Below are 16,352 nucleotides of genomic sequence, written 5' to 3'. Positions count from 1 at the left end.
GTGCTGGAGCTCACGCTGGGGGACAGAGACTCACTCAGGGACTTGGTGGTGGGAGCTGTTCCCACGGGAGCCGCCACTCCCAGAAGGTGACGGGTCTTTTCCACCTGGAAGAAAGATGGGGGCTAATGTGAGGTAGGGAGAAGAGGGGACGTTAGTCATGTAAAGGCCATAGGTGAGGGTAGGGACGTAGATCGACCGGTAAATTGAGAGCTTCGCTTTTACACTCAGCTCCCTCTTCACCACGACGGACCGGTGCAGCGTCCGCATTACTGCAGCTGCAGCCCCAATCCGTCTGTCGATCTCCGGCTCCCTTCTCCCATCACTCGCGAACAAGACCCCGAGATACTTGAACTCCTCCACTTGGGGCAGGAACTCATCCCCGACTCATCCTATATTTCCGTTTTTATATTTCTAATGTTTGCCTTGTTTTCTTCACTGTCTGGTCTGCCTCTGTCTTGCCTGTATGGATGCATTTACACCGAAATGTCCCCAACAAAGGATGTTTTAATTCACCACTATTCCAGTGAAACACGAGTCTCCCATCTTCCTGCTACCAGTCTGGAGTTTTTGTTCACCAAAGCACACACCAACTTCATACTGACGGACAGATCACTGCCCCTTTGCCGCCTTGTCTGACCGTGTTTTGTGGCTGTGGTTCACTTCACCTCACTCTTCCCCATTCTTGTCATTAAATCAGGCTGTTCTGCAACCATGGCAGCCATTCACTCTATGGCTTTATTCATGGTGTATTTTACCCCTTCACTAAAGGCCGTTCTCGTTTCCAACATTATATTTGCAGTGTTCGTCTATCTATCAATCAATATCTGCGGAGTATTTTTTTTTAACGAGTATCCTATTTTCTAAAGCACAGCATGTAAAGGGTAGCTCGGTTAGCAGGATGCTAGCATGTAGCGCTTAGTGAGACACGCCTCAGACGAGTTGAGCAAAGACCCCGTCTGTGTACTTTATACGTGAGCAACGGATTTAAATAAAATTAAGGTTTCAAAAGACAAACTTGAAGATAAATATATATATATATATACTCACCGGAGAGCCGCCAGGGTTTGCCGCTGCCATCTTGGCGCTCCTAAATTCAAAACTGCCTCTGCAGTCAGGCAGGGGAGGCGTGGAAATTGTCTTTGAGTTAGTCAAACGTTTTCCTTAGTTCGAGTAGATGATAAAAAAAATAATAATAATAAATGGGATTTTAAGTAGGACTAGGCGTTCTGTAATGATCTCTATTTAGGAGAAAAACTTAATCACTCACCTTTAAACAGCTCTCTTTTAGGAGACACACTGCTGGCTAACGGTGTCGTGTGATCAAACAGCGTAATTTAATTGGCTGAGAGCCACTCGACTCGATCTGGTGCTGATTGCTCTGGCTTGGGTCATTAAAGTTCATCACTTTTGCAGTTGAATTTTTTCAGGTGAATTTTTTTCAGGTGAATTTTTGCAGGTGAATTTTTTTCAGGTGAATTTTTGCAGGTGAATTTTTGCAGGTGAATATTTTTGCAGGGAAATTTGGAGGATAAAAATTCAGTGTCATAAATTCAATGTCTAAAAATACTTGAATTCTGATGATACTATATTTCTTCCATAGATATCCGTGCTCTCTGTTTATTAATAAAAGCCAAACTTCATTAATGGTAAGTGACAGAGATCTGATGAGTTCTTGCTGGTTTGTATCCACAGGAGGATACAAGCAGCTGCTTCTGTTTGCAGTCACCGTGCACCAGTGTTGTGTTTAATTGTGTCAGTGTTCATTTTTAAACACGTTTTTTAAATCAAATGTTTATGTATACATCAAGATTAATGTTCCAAACAAATGACACTGTACAGCAAATACATACATAGACATGTGCAGCAAAAGGAATCCGAGAAGATGTTTAACTTCTAAATGTTTAAATTGTTTGTTTTATATCCAAAGTCTGTCAGTTTGTCATTCCCTGTTATTGCTGCTGACTAATCACTCAAAGTGACACAACATGACCGTGGGTCTGATTTTTCTGGTAAACTTGTTTAGCAGCCCACTGGAGACGGATACCCTGTTCTTTGAACTTTAATACTGGACAGAAAATCGTCTCCTTCCAGAAACAAAGGGTAGCATTAGAACTTGTGTGAACAGCAAAACAATGTAGAAGATTTCCTTTTGTGTCTGTGTTGTGTCTAGGGCTGCCACGATTTGTCGACTAGTCACGATTACGTCGACTATCAAAATCGTCGATGACTGATTTAATAGTCGACGCGTCGTTTGAAGCTTTGTAAGATCCCAAAAGACGCAGGAATAAGTAGCAGGATTTAAGAGTGTAATAACGGACTGAAACAGAAGATGGCAGCACTGCATGTACAAGGATGCCAGCTGCCGTTAAACCCCGAAGAAGAAGAAGAAGAAGAAGAAGAAGAAGAAGAAGCAGCTGTGTCCCAGAATTCATAGCGCGGCCCAGCTCAGTTTACAACAATGGCGGCAGCTAGTTAGTTTTAATATTACTCTTATTATTCTTTCTGGGTCACAAAATAAACGTTTAACATATTTTCAGCTGAGAATGTAGCTGTGTAAACCTCAAATATCGGCTCAGTTTATCAGGACACCACATATTTTCAAAAGCGCTCCGACGTTTTCAGAGTCGTCTGTTACCCACTAGCTCAATAGCTAGCCGGGGGCTAGGTCACTAGCACGGTGAGAACACCGGACTCCAGGCAAATTGTTTTCAAACCCACCGCCGTCTTTCGCTACTCAGGTTAAATATATATGAGTCACTTAGATAAATTAAAAATGTTGTTGTTTGGCTTTTTTTTTTTTTAGTATTTTATTTGTTCCTGAGTAAATCGGTTTGTCTGAGATTAAAGTTATAGTTTTTACACAGCTGAATAAACGTCAAGCAGACAGCTGATTATCAGAAGTGTGAGATGGTGTCCTGTTATATTTTAGATAGCAAGGAGTTTATTAAACTTTACCGAAACAATCTGCAAATTTCATTAAAATTGAATAAACTATCATCTTGTCTTTATTTTTAGTTAGCACCTTAAAAGCTTAAAGCTGTAAGCTAATGATAGTTATATAAGAGCATATGCTGCATGGTGCAATAAGCTGTAGTTTTACGTCCAGTGGATGATGATCTGATTAGTCGACTAATCGCATAAATAATCGGTGACTAGTCGACTATCAAAATAATCGTTTGTGGCAGCCCTAGTTGTGTCACATCATTTTGGCTCAAGAGTTTACTTTATTGCTATGTTTGTTTTTTGCTATTTTATTACTACATTTGTATTGTGCAGCACTTCGGTCTGCCAGGTGTGTTTTTAAAGTGCTATATAAATGATGATGACGATGATGCTTACGGAACAGCTGAAAGACTTTAAAACAAACCTGTTACTTTAATGATATTTCTGTGGTACTACAGAGTCCAAAAGAAGTATCGCAGTAATAATTCATCCAAATTGTAACTTTTAAATGTCATTATCAGCCCAAAGGTTCACAACCAGTTCATCCCTGATAGAATGTAAATATATACAAATCTATAAATTGTATTATGTATATAACTGTGAAACAAACATAATGGACCATTAATGTATCATAATAGTACATTTCTGAATTTGGGGTATAATTCCAGGTGGGATGAGTGTCTGTACAGCTCCTCCTGTTGATGTAAAAAAAGAAAAAAGTAAATGCCAGTTTTTTTAGGTTTTCATGTTGATGTTGTAACACAGTAAAGAATTACTCTTACAGAAATAAATGTCATTTTTTCAACTTGCAGTTAAATTCATGTAACTTAATGCTGATGCTGTTGACGACTGGGGCTCACACGTCTTTTACTTTGTCTCCAGGACCGACTCACCATGGTTGACCCACAGGAAAATAGCCCGCAGGACATTCCTGACTATGACGGCATAGAGGATGAAGCTTTCCCCCCACTCCCACCACCACACTCCCCAGGCCAGGGAGGCCAGGAGGAAGGAGACCCTTTTGCAGATGGTAGATGCTGCTGTGCTCTTACAGGATTACTATGAGGTCTTTAAGATGTGATGATTCAGAACTTTGTATTTTAAATTCATGATTTAATGAAGAATCATAGAAAAATAAGATTCAGGAAAAAAGGCTAATGTGGGAGAAATACAACCTCTCATAGTCCTTCCACAAAGCTTTTTGGAACAGCTTGATAATAATGAATTTGTTAGTTCAGCCTAGAATTAACAAATGCATGAACTGGTTTTTCAGCATCTCTCTGAGACTGGATGTTTCTAACAATAACAACACACATGTTTTTGTTTGCGTGAGCAAATGAAACCTATCAGATACTGTTCAAACCAGCACATTTCTTCTGTAACCTCCAGTCTATAATTTGTCTGGATTTAAAGATAAGCTTGAAGTTTGCCACGCTGCCAACAGAATGAGTTAGAAACACATCCTGTTGTCATGTGTTTTCAATGCAGGAGATGAAGGTGAGGTATCACAGCTGGCTGATGTCCCTACTGCTAAAAGGAGAGGCGTGAAGAGACCCCAACCCAAGCTGGACTCCCACAGGTAGCAAAGACATTTATATCACGACAGAGGGTTGAAATGTATGGAACGCCAGGACTGCCATAATGAATTAATTAAATACACCATTAAATAATTAATTAAATGTGGCAATAATTAATTAAAATTGGAATTAATTAATTAAATAAATAGTTATGATATATGTAATTAATTAATTATTGACACATTTAATTAATTATTTATGTATTTCACGTTTTAATTAATTATTGACACATTTAATTAATTAATTATTGACATATTTAATTAATTATTTATGTATTTCACATTTTAATTAATTATTGACACATTTAATTAATTATTGACACATTTAATTAATTATTTAATGATATATTTATTTATTTCATTTTGGCAGTCCTGACGCCTGGCTCTCATCATGAAATAATTTTATCTGTCAGCCTCATCCATCAAACTCAGGGGGCGGGGTTAACGCTGATCGAGTCAAAACCATTGCTTTGGCCTGGTGGCCATTGTTTCTAGCACACAACCGGCATGTGGAAGCTAACAGAACTGAGCTTTGAAAAACCCTGTTTGTGTGTTACCAAATACCGTTTTAATATTTTTTTAGCCGAGAATGTAGTGGTTTAATCTTCATGTGTCTGGTCGGTTTGTCAAGATACAGCCTCTTTGCAAAAGTGTTTCGATGATTTCGGAGATGTCGTCCCAGTCTCACGGCAAAGCGTGGGATAGACCCGCTCCCCTCGCAAGCAATCCCACCGACAAAGCGCAGGCCCCGGTACACAGCTGTAGTAACCCCCGCTGACTTCTTTTACTGAGGTTATATTTATCGGTGTTTTATTTCCTGATGTTCTTATGTGTCCTACGTGTTTCAGTCGCCAATTCTGAATTATAACTAACATTAAAAACATGTTTAAGGAGGAGAGAGAGCAAATAAATCTGTTTAACATCTGATCTTTGGGTTTTTGTTCAGTAATCAGCATGACCTGTGTATAAACACATAAAAGAGATAACGTTGGTGTTTCCGTCATGTAGTAACTGCTGGCTTTAACTGTACAAAGGTTGTTCGACACTATGAAACACATACAGACTTCATGATGTTCGGCTAATATTTTTATTGTGAATATTAATCATGCTGACCTCGCTCTGTACACCACGCAGCGAGGTCAGCATATCCACGATATCCTCAGCTCCATGAGTTAACACAAAGTTTCCCAGCTGACTATCTAACTGCCAACTATTCCAGAGACGTGAAAATATACAGCATAAAGAAAAGTGTAAGAGACTCAGCAGCAGATTAGAATAACAGTTTGTGGCGTGAATAAGACACGGCGGGACCACGAAGCAACGTTCAGAGTCATCTTTATTTACATCTCACCACACCACAACACCCCCAAACCCCTCAGTCCCCGTGTTTTTAACTAGGCGGGCGTGATTAAGGATGCCGTGCAGGTGCGTCCGCCCTCCCTGCACGGCACCGCAGACCACGCCCCACCACATACCCCCATCGCCCGATTGAGGCCGGGGAGCCATCCGGCCGAACCTACTCCCCCACCGCCAGTGGGAGAGGGAGTCAGCCCGGACAGCTGGCACCCCCAGGCCCCGGCCAAGCGACGGGGAGGTGCGAGTTCAGGCGGCCGCCCGCGAATCCAGCGGCGCAGGCAAAGCTGGTTCGGAAGTCGGACACGTGACAGGTGCACCCGGCGCGGCCGGCACAAGCGTGAGCCCCAGCTCACAGGTGGCTGGGCAGAGGTGTGGCGTGTACAGGCCTCTGGTGGTGGTGAGGCCGTTCTGGCGAGCACGGCGATCTCAAGCGTGGCGCCCGCCTCGCTCGCCAGTTCCACTCGAGCAAGCTCCCCTGGCACTGGGACCTCCAGCTCCTTGCGCGGCCCCTCCGTCACCGCTGTCGCTCCCTGCTGGAGCAGCCCATAGCGCGACTCCTCCGTCACTACTGCTCCCTCCGCCGCCACTCCCGGCTCGAGCAGCCCCTCGTGCAGCTCCTCTTTCTCCAACCGGCGCAGACCCTCGCGCACCTCGTCTGCCGCCTCCGGTTGGAGCGGCTCATCCACCACTCCCGGCAGGAGCAGCCCTTCACCTGGCTGTTCCCCCTCCTCCGGCAGGCGCAGATCCCCGCGCGCCTCGTCTGCCACCTCCGGCTGCTGAGGTGCCTCACGCGGCTCCTCCACCGCTTCACTGTCCTCGGGACACACCTGTGGGGGTGGCGCCCAGGCCCAGAGCAGCGCCGCCAGCTCCCCAATCCTTTCCAGGTGCCGCTCGGACTGGTCCTGCAGCTCTTCCTGCTGGCGACGCACCTCCGCCGCCTGCTCCCGCTGGGCGGCCGCCATTTCGGCCACCCTCTGGGCCAGCTCCTCCATTCCCTGGCTCCGATATGGACCCGCCGTGCTGCCTCCTGGGTTTCGGCACCAATGTGGCGTGAATAAGACACGGCGGGACCACGGAGCAACGTTCAGAGTCATCTTTATTTACATCTCACCACACCACAACACCCCCAAACCCCTCAGTCCCCGTGTTTTTAACTAGGCGGGCGTGATTAAGGATGCCGTGCAGGTGCGTCCGCCCTCCCTGCACGGCACCGCAGACCACGCCCCACCACACAGTTATACATTTAATAAATCACCAAATGAATCCAAGAAACGAGCAAACCTGTTCCGACAATTTGAATTTGTATTCCCTCAGCTGCAGACTCGCTGCTGTTTAAATGTTTGAAAAGGAAGATTAGATATAAACAAACGTCAAACATAGACTCAGTCTGCCTTCACATTTGATATGAGGCCAGCACGTATAGTGGCCTCAGCAGGCTATTACTGAAATACACGTGCTATATCATAAACTATGATATAAACAGGGAGGTCCTATTAACATGTTTAGTTTTAAAGGACACCTTCCTGCCTTTAGTCTCATTCATGAGCAGTATTCGTTTTCTTCTAACATCCAGAAGTCTGCACAATGTGTTTCATAGTTTGTAACAAGCCTTTGACAGGTAAACATAACATGACCGAAAAAGCAAAAAAAAAAAAAAAAAAAGAGAGAGAGAGAGAGTGTTGACATAAGAAGAGAAAATGCTCTCAATTATGGAGACAGGCAAATGGTTCATTTATGTTTGATGTGTGTTTATTCCTCCCTAAATATCGTCGGTGAAGTTTGCCATGCACGTCAGATTTTCCTGCGCATTTTTATACCTCTGCCAACAGAGAGAGAAAAAAAATCACATTCTAACAGACAGCTGGTGCTTAGAATACAGTTGAATAACTATTAAAAAACAGATGATATTTAGATGATAGTTCAGTCTAACACATGTGCCAGTGAACCATTAAACGTTTGTGAAACTATGCAGTTATGAAACGTAACTTTAACCTCAGCCAAACCGATTTGCTCAGTTGTAAATAAAACAGCGAAGTAAACGTGACCCGACAGACAGAACCTGAGTGAATGAAGTCCAGCGTTTAACCACTGAGAGCTAAAACTCAGCTGAGGTTTGAAAGCTGTGTGCCGGTGATTGGACATCAGCCGCTGATGAAGCTGTTCGCCTATAAAGTGCTCTGTAAGGAAACAAGCTCCAGCAGCTCTGCGCTCGGGGAAAACACTATATTTACTTATCTTGTGCAGTTAAACTGTGACTATCACCAGGTAACTAGGCGTGTTTCTTGAATTAGCAGCAGGTGTTAAACAGCTGGCAGATGAGGAGGAGGATGCATGCAGGTAAACTGAGGGTCTGCTGAGCTGATCGCTGGTTTCGTGAGAAAAATGTCAGCTCGTTCTTTATGTTACAGAAGCACAGAGACACAAGACCAGGCGGAAAGAGACGATCGTTCGGTGAAAATGAGAATCTGCGAATGCAACATGTGGAACACGGAGAGTGGAATATGTAAACAAACCGGTTAATGTACCCCCTCGGTGCGCTCTGCATGCTAACTGTTAGCAGAGCTAGTGAAATCTCTGAAAACATCTGAGCACTTTTGCAAACATGTTCTATGTTGACAACCTGACCAGACATACGTCGCGACATTCGCGGCTAAAACACTGTTAAAAGTGTAGCTGGTGACAGAAAAACGGCCTGTGATTTGATCTGCATTCTGGGATAACTGGCTGCCCCAAGTCTACACAAGCAATCGATTATCTAGGATCGACCTGTTTTGACTTACTTTGCACGGCAACCAATCAAATGTTAGAGAAGCTGCATGGGCAGCGTTAACCCCGCCCCCTGAGTTTGATGGGTGAGGCTGACAGATAAAATTATTTCATGACGAGAGCCAGGCGCCAGGACTGCCAAAATGAAATAAATAAATATATCATTAAATAATTAATTAAATGTGTCAATAATTAATTAAATGTGTCAATAATTAATTAAAATGTGAAATACATAAATAATTAATTAAATGTGTCAATAATTAATTAATTAAATGTGTCAATAATTAATTAAAATGTGAAATACATAAATAATTAATTAAATGTGTCAATAATTAATTAATTACATGTGTCATAACTATTTATTTAATTAATTAATTCCAATTTTAATTAATTATTGCCACATTTAATTAATTATTTAATGGTGTATTTAATTAATTCATTATGGCAGTCCTGGCGTTCCATAGAAATGCATTAAAATGCGCATTTAAATAGGAATTTGATGTCATCTTGTGTGAGCTGGGACACAAGGAGGCCAAAATCATTGATTGACGTGTGCAGACTGTCAGTGTTGCAGCCAGGTTGAACACGAGTCTGCGACTGCACTGGTTTTTATCACCGTTTCACTAATAATCGTGCACAGAGGCTCAGAGACACACTGACACACAGAGTTGTTGCAAATGTTTGAAAACGTAAGTTTGTGGAAAGAACTTTGCACAAAAAAAGTGATGTGATATTATCTGAGTGGCGACACCTGTCGTTTCGCAGAGTACTGCAGCGTCTTCTTACGCTTTAGCGGCGGGTACAAATGACTGCATCTGTGTGATGATGGTGCAGCTTCACTCTGCCAGTCATTTAAAGAAGAAAGACTCTAATACCATTGTTGTTTTCATCATTTGGATGGGCAAAATTCCCAGACTGAAAATTGTCAGAGCGTTGGAGACATCCCTGGATGTGTGTGAGAAAGATGTTTCCAGTCTCTGTACACCTATAGTGTGAACCTGGTTAGTATTGCCAACCATAAGTCAGGCTCGTTCCCAGTAGTCTCCCAGTGGGTGTTCCAGTGGCACTCCTCTGTTACTGTTCTGTTCACAATGTTCCTGGACAGAACTAAGTTATACTAAATCAAAGGATGTTAAATAAGCTTTTAAGTAAGAACGTCGATTATACTTAGGATAAAACTTGCAAGCTGTATTAAAGAAAAACATAGATTTTCATTTGATAAAATATTGAAATTAATTGCAACTTTGCTATATATATATATATATATATATATATATATAGCAATTTTTTATTTTTAGATGGAGAAATTTGACTATTTCTCATTATACTGCCTTATGTACAAACAGGTAGGAAAAGAAAGGTTGTGGGCACCCTGAAAACCAAACCCCCCCCCCCCCCCCCCCCCCCAACAAGCTACTGCCTTCTGAACATGGTACATCTGAAGGCACTGACATTTCCATTCAGAGGGTCTGTCTGTGTTGGCCCTGTGACAGGCTGGCGACCTGGCTGCTGGGATGGGCTTCAGCCATCCACGATCCTGAATTGGATAAGCCAAATACGCCTGGATGTGCTGCTAACCCTGCTTGTAATCCATTAATGGTTTAACTTAGTCTTAATATTTTTTCCCAGGCTGATATCAGATCGAGGGCTTCCAGCTCTGGGCACTCTCTTTGACAATATCCAGTTCAAAGGCAAAGGACACGAGGTAGGATATGATAACATCTGTCCCACCAATTACCAGATGTGAATGAACATTGGTTTTTGAGCTAAATCTGTTTGGCCTGTCAGCTTTTAATTAGATGTCCTAAATTTGGTTTGAGACTAAAAGGTCAAAAGTTGCCCTTTCTGTCGTGGTCAAAAATGAGTGAGGGGAACCAGAGGTTGGTTTACCAAATTAAGATGTCTTTTGTTCCAATGACTGGAAGTCATTTTTTAGTGGGAAGAAGAAGCGTCCTATCACACACAGCCCTCTTTCATATCACTACTCGCTGTTTTTGATGTTTGCCCCATTAGGCTGCAGACCTGCGGCTGCTGATGCAGAAGATGGAGAACTGGGCCCACAGGTTGTACCCCAAATTGCAATTTGAAGATTTTATTGACAAAGTGGAAAGGCTCGGCAGCAAAAAGGAAGTGCAGGTGAGAGGAAGCAGTAGAATATTTCCTGCAAGCGTGTGGGATTCCTAATGTTCAGAATTTGTAATTTTTTACTCATTCTTCTATAGACATGTCTTAAACGAATACGACTGGACATGCCCCTGACACATGAAGATTTTACAAGTACAGATGGTAAGAAGAAAAATCATTACTGATGGGGATACGGTGGACTAGGGCTGTGAGATATGACCAAAGTCTCATCTCCCGATATAAGAATTCTATCGTCCGATAACGATATAAATCACAGAAATGTAACATTTTCTGTCAATTCTGTGAATCTCGACTTGCGTGAAGTGTTTCCAGCTGCGCGTCATGTAGCTGGAGTCGAGTGTTTTAACCGATGCATGAAACGACACATTTTTAGACAGAAGTTGTAACGGCGCCGTTTTCTTTGTGAGTATTTATTACACGGCGTGCTGCGGGGGAAAGCCTGTTCTAACGTTTGAGTCTAAGGTTTATTTTTTAGCACCTGGCGGCTCTGTTTTACTTCTCATCCGTAAACACTCTGCTCTTTCACGTGATTCCGTTTATTTTGAAAAGCCTCAACAGGATCTTGAGCTTTATTCTGAAAGGTTTATGTGGAACATAAACAAGCGGACACGCGATGGTTTTACCGTCGTTGTTGCTAACGACAACGCATAAAAACAGGCGCTTGTCCGTCCGTAGTGTGGTTATATATAAGAGAAAGAGAGAACTTTACTACAGTGACATCAGAACCATGAAGAAATATTGCCGTAAACAGTTTATTTTGCGACACCACGAAACAAACGATAGCGTAAAATGAAATAGACGTTTTTGTATATATCGTTGTATCGAACAGCCCTACGGTGGATTCACACCTGCAGGTGCACATAGGAAATACTTGCCATATTCCACAGGACTTAATTATCAGCACTGCTTGAAATTGTGTTCAGGTGCTGGTGACGAAGAGGTACAACGTGAACTGGAAACATTTGGGGATCCTGATCTGTTCAGCAGAGAGAGTTTTATTAATGCTCCCCAAGGGCAGATTGCCGAAGCCCTCGCTCCCCCACCTACTCCCTCTCTGACCGAAGAGCAGCAGAAACGTATTGAGCTGAACAGACAGCGGGCCCTGGAAAAGAGGCGCGCACGCCAGCAGCAAATTGGTAAGAATGGCAAAAATGTATCATACAGCTGGGACACAATATAACAGAAATAATTAATGATTCTGCTACAAAACATCCAGCGAAGGTTCATAAGGATCATCTAGCTTCATTGGTGTATTAACTTTATATGAAAATACAAAAAGCAAAACATTGAATGTACAGTATATTGCCAAAAGTGTTTGCTCATCTGCCCCCACACTCATATGAACTCGAGTGACATCCCATTCACGACGTCCGCCTGTGCAGCTATATCAGCTTCAACTCTTCTGGGAGTGTTTATGGGAGTTTATGACCATTTGTAAGGTCAGACACTGATGTTGAAGGCCTGGCTCCAAGTCTCTGCTCTCATTCATCCCAGTGGTGTTCTGGTCAGGACTCCCATGCCAGAGTTCATGTCTTTGTGGACCTTGCTTTGTGCACTGGTGCCCAGTCATGCTGGAACAGGAAGAAGCCATCCCCCAACTGTTCCCTTAAAGTCGGGAGCCAAAATGTCTTTGCATGCTGAAGCATTAAGAGTTCCTTTCACTGGAACGAAGAGACTGAGCCCAACTTCTGAAAAACAACCCCGCACCGAAATCCCCCTGCCACCAAACCTGGAGCTCTGTTGTCCTGGCAACTGCTAAGTTGACTTGTCTATCGGCTTTCCAGATTGAGAACTGTGATCTGTCGCTCCATAGACTGCATCTCTCCTGTTCTAGAGTCCAGTGGCGGCGTGCTTTACACCGCTGTGTCCCATTGCTTTGCGTTGCACTCTGTGATGTAAGGCTTGGACTACAGCTGCTCGGCCATGGAAATGGATTCCACGAAGCTCTCTGTGCACTGTTCTTTAGCTAATCTGGAGACCACGTGAAGTTTGGAGCGATGGACTCCACAGAAAATTAGCAACCTCTGTGCGCCTCAGTATCCACTGACCCCCACTCTGGGATTTTACGTGATCCACCACTTGATGGCTGAGTTGCTGTCGTTCCCAAACACTTCCACTTAGTAGCAGCAGTCTGCATGCCTAGGTGCTTGATTCTATACAGCTGTGGAAGTTACTGGATCACCTGAATTCAATGATTTGGATGATGGGTGGTGAGTGAATACTCCTTACAATATAGTGAAGTGGATCTAGTGTATATATCCACCAGAAACCCTGAAGGTCGAGTGACGAGTTCCCGTATTGCACAGTTCGTCCAAACCACCAGAGATTCCTCACATTAGTGTGGAGTTTGGTAATAAGAGGCAAAGCATGTAGAAAACATTGATTTCTTTACTGCCTGTCTGATGTCAGCTTCAATTAGGCGTAGTATTTTTGTTTTTGCCTTACACTTGTGATCCAAACTGTTTTTACTTCCTCTTTAGTTAAAGCGGAGCCAGCTGTCTGCGATCTATTGTCTACAAATCTTTAACAGTGACATTAAATCGTTCTTCAGGGTCCTCATTTACCGCAGAAATGATGTAATGTGATTTAAATGAGACCCATAGAAAAGAAAATGACCTGTTGATCGGTCTCTATTATGAGCCTTCACCCATAAAAATGTGTTTACAGTTTATAACACTAGATGGTGATATGAGACCGTTTCCATTGTATTACCCGAGCATGATTTACTCATCGACTTTAAACTTTCACATTTTAGTCATTAGTCCTCCTTAAGAGGAGCCAATCCACCCCCCCCCCCCCTTTTTTTTTTCTGTCCAGTATAGAAACTAAACAGCTGACATCGTTCGGGTAGTGTAGCTTCCAGAGATCTGAAGTTAACGTGAACTCTGGAGGGCAGTCAAAAGCTTAATTTTTTATAATGCAACATACTATTATTTACATACATATTATTTTAATAAGCAGTTTCAGGGTTCGTGCTGTTTTAATGAGTGTTCGATGGAAAACGACACTGAAGGAATTTGTACTCTTGAGTCACATGACAGTAAATAATTTCGAGTATGTGTACATAACACAGGCTAATGTTTAAAACTATGATTATTATTTTGCTAGCTATCAAACTTGCTGGAGAAATGATTGAAATGCACTGAGTGTGATAGAGTACGGCAGTGCTAGCACAGCAGTTAGTTATGGCATGGTGATTTATGCAGTGTGCTTTAAACTTGGCTAACATTACTTAGCAGTAGCAGTAATATTAGTGACTTCACTCAAGTGAAAGCTTTAATCGTTAGTCCGACACTTAACTAGCCAACTTAAGCCTTAAAGAAAAACTGGTAAAAAGAGGGACTGATGCATGTGGGCACAAAGAAGCCATTTCTTGTGCTGCTGAAGTTCCCTGGCTTTCATTCAAAATGTGTTTATCGTGAGCACCGACACATTAAACCATTTAAAAATTATAAATGGCTTTAAGCTCACATTGATGCCTGTGGGGCTCTATCAGCCACGGAGACGACAGACACATTTTAGTGTTTTAATGAATGAATGTTTCATACTTTAAGGCTGCCTGTTTATTTAAGGGAGATGAACAATACATTATTATTTGACATAATTCTATGACAGGTGATGGACTGAATAAATAGATTTTAGGTCGATGTTTGTGCGTTTTTAAAGTCTTATATGTTGAATTGAACTGAGTGTGTCATCTGTTCAAAGCCTCCCGTCAGTGCTGTTCTCCATGCCTGTCTTACTGTACATGGTGTTATTAGCACAAACACTTTAAAGCTGATCATTTAGGACTGTAACAATAATCCAGAGAGCAATGTAGTCAAACATCTCACAGTTAGTTTTATTGGGAATGAACTTTGACCTGTTAGGCCCCCAGGGCTTTTCTGAGCTTCCTGCTCGAAAATGAAGAGGCCAAAATAAATGGAGTATTTCTCTGCAATTACAAACTCTGTGTAAACAGTCTTGGTATCAAAATAAAGCTAACGCTTGTGAGCTGTCATCAGAGGGGTAAATATTACTGCAGATGTTACTATGTCAAAGTTACTGGGACTCAAACATAGAAAAAAATGATTATTTCCCTCACCTAATTTTTAAAAGTATTTTATAGCTTATATGCTATAAAATATACTTTGGGTCACATTTAACTCCAGAAAATCATAAATCAAAATATGGATGTTACCTGTCCACAGATTCATGGTGATGTAACTGCTCTTTTAACTGTTTGGTGTTTGTAGAAATGGTTTACAGCTGAGATTCAGAGGCTTCTGTGGACACTCATGTCTGCACTTATATTTCTGACCTCGTGTTATAACCGATTAAATGTGATCTCCTCTCTTTTCCCCCATTTTTGGTGGTGTGGGTGCTTAACTAGTTAAAGTACCAAACATCTGTCTCCTGTTGTTGTGTCACGTAGGAAAGAAGCATCAATATCTGATGAGCAGACTTGTTCATTTGTGCAGATTTCTTCTTTTGTGTGGTTGTTTTTTCCAAGTGGAGATGAGCATCTCTAACAAGTTGATTTGTTCACATTTGCACATCTGCATTTTTGAGAGAAATGAGTTTTTTGAGTTTGTGCACTATATGCATATAAGACAACCATTTCCTTTTTCAGTATTTTTGTGTGGTGCATTTTTCTCTGTTTTAACAAAAGAGGAACAAAGAACATTTAAGTCAACCTAAGACGATTTGTTTTAATTTTTACATGGTCTTACTGAGGTGATGCAAAGTGGAACATGCAAACTGTTTTTTTGGTAATGTGCTGGAAAAGCTTGATAATGGACCTTGAAAGTGCTTAAAGTGCTTAAATTTGACCCTGAACAATGAGTTTGAACCCTGCAGTTTACAGTTTCATTTTTCATTATCTCAGCTTTGCCTGTCTTTTATAAATCGTAGTAGACTGAGTGTGTCTGTGTTGACTGAAACCATCACTGTTTCTAATTCTCAACCCTTTCAGGCCCTTCAGCCTCTCAGACTGCTGACATGTTAGGAGACAAACCTCCAGCTGCATCCTCACCAAATGTCATCAAAGGTTCTACTGATGGAGATGAAACTGTAGAAGATCCTGACCTCGAGCCTTCCAACAACACCTCCACGCAACAAACCAGCCCGCTTCCCCCCAAAGACTCTGAGCCCGCTGAGGCTGAGACCGGCCTCAGCCCTGAGCAACAGCTCAGCAACGACTGTGTAGAGGGGGATTAAAGTTCACGTGCAGCAGTTTCTGCTGAAAAGCTTTGGCAGTGAGCAGATTTAAAGGTTTCCCAATGTTCGTGCCTGCTCATTCGAGTAATGTTGTGCATTTCTGGTGGTTTATATCTTGAGCACATGTTCCTACTGTGACGTCAGCTTTGGGTTAGCAAAGACATTTATAATCAATGGAAATAAATGTTTTTCTTATTTTTAAAAGTCCAAATCCTAAACGTATTTACCATGTGTTGGTATCTGTTACAGAAAAATATTTGAACTGATCCACAGTTCCTGCTCTGATGCATCTTCTTTCTCCAGTTTCACTATTGGCAGAATTTTGGTTGCAAACATGTTTCTATAAAAGGCCTCTGTGTGTGTGTAG

The 16,352-nt window shown here is 42.2% G+C and overlaps 1 protein-coding gene across 3 annotated transcripts; it reads left to right on the top strand.

The window, feature by feature from the left end:
- Window positions 1-2,434: 2,434 nt before the first annotated feature.
- On the top strand, window positions 2,435-16,336 carry LOC147322615 (TIMELESS-interacting protein-like). 3 transcript variants are annotated; one of them, XM_086307113.1, is made up of 8 exons: window positions 2,435-2,677; window positions 3,826-3,973; window positions 4,432-4,522; window positions 10,271-10,346; window positions 10,655-10,777; window positions 10,864-10,927; window positions 11,710-11,922; window positions 15,741-16,336. In XM_086307113.1, exons 2-8 carry the CDS (start codon window positions 3,838-3,840, stop codon window positions 15,983-15,985), a joined length of 948 nt encoding a protein of 315 aa, XP_086163239.1. In that variant the 5' UTR covers window positions 2,435-2,677; window positions 3,826-3,837; the 3' UTR covers window positions 15,986-16,336. The 3 variants fall into 3 exon arrangements, with proteins under 3 accessions (XP_086163239.1, XP_086163238.1, XP_086163237.1); XM_086307112.1 differs by having other exon boundaries at window positions 2,435-2,738; XM_086307111.1 differs by lacking the exon at window positions 2,435-2,677 and having other exon boundaries at window positions 3,701-3,973.
- Window positions 16,337-16,352: the final 16 nt, after the last annotated feature.

Source organism: Aulonocara sp. 'chitande type north' Nkhata Bay, linkage group LG9, assembly GCF_057382095.1.
Source record: "Aulonocara sp. 'chitande type north' Nkhata Bay isolate Kocher_YH1m ecotype deep benthic linkage group LG9, A_spYH_male_GT1.1, whole genome shotgun sequence".
Taxonomy (NCBI): domain Eukaryota; kingdom Metazoa; phylum Chordata; class Actinopteri; order Cichliformes; family Cichlidae; genus Aulonocara; species Aulonocara sp. 'chitande type north' Nkhata Bay.
This window is presented reverse-complemented; position numbering and strand designations above follow the sequence as displayed.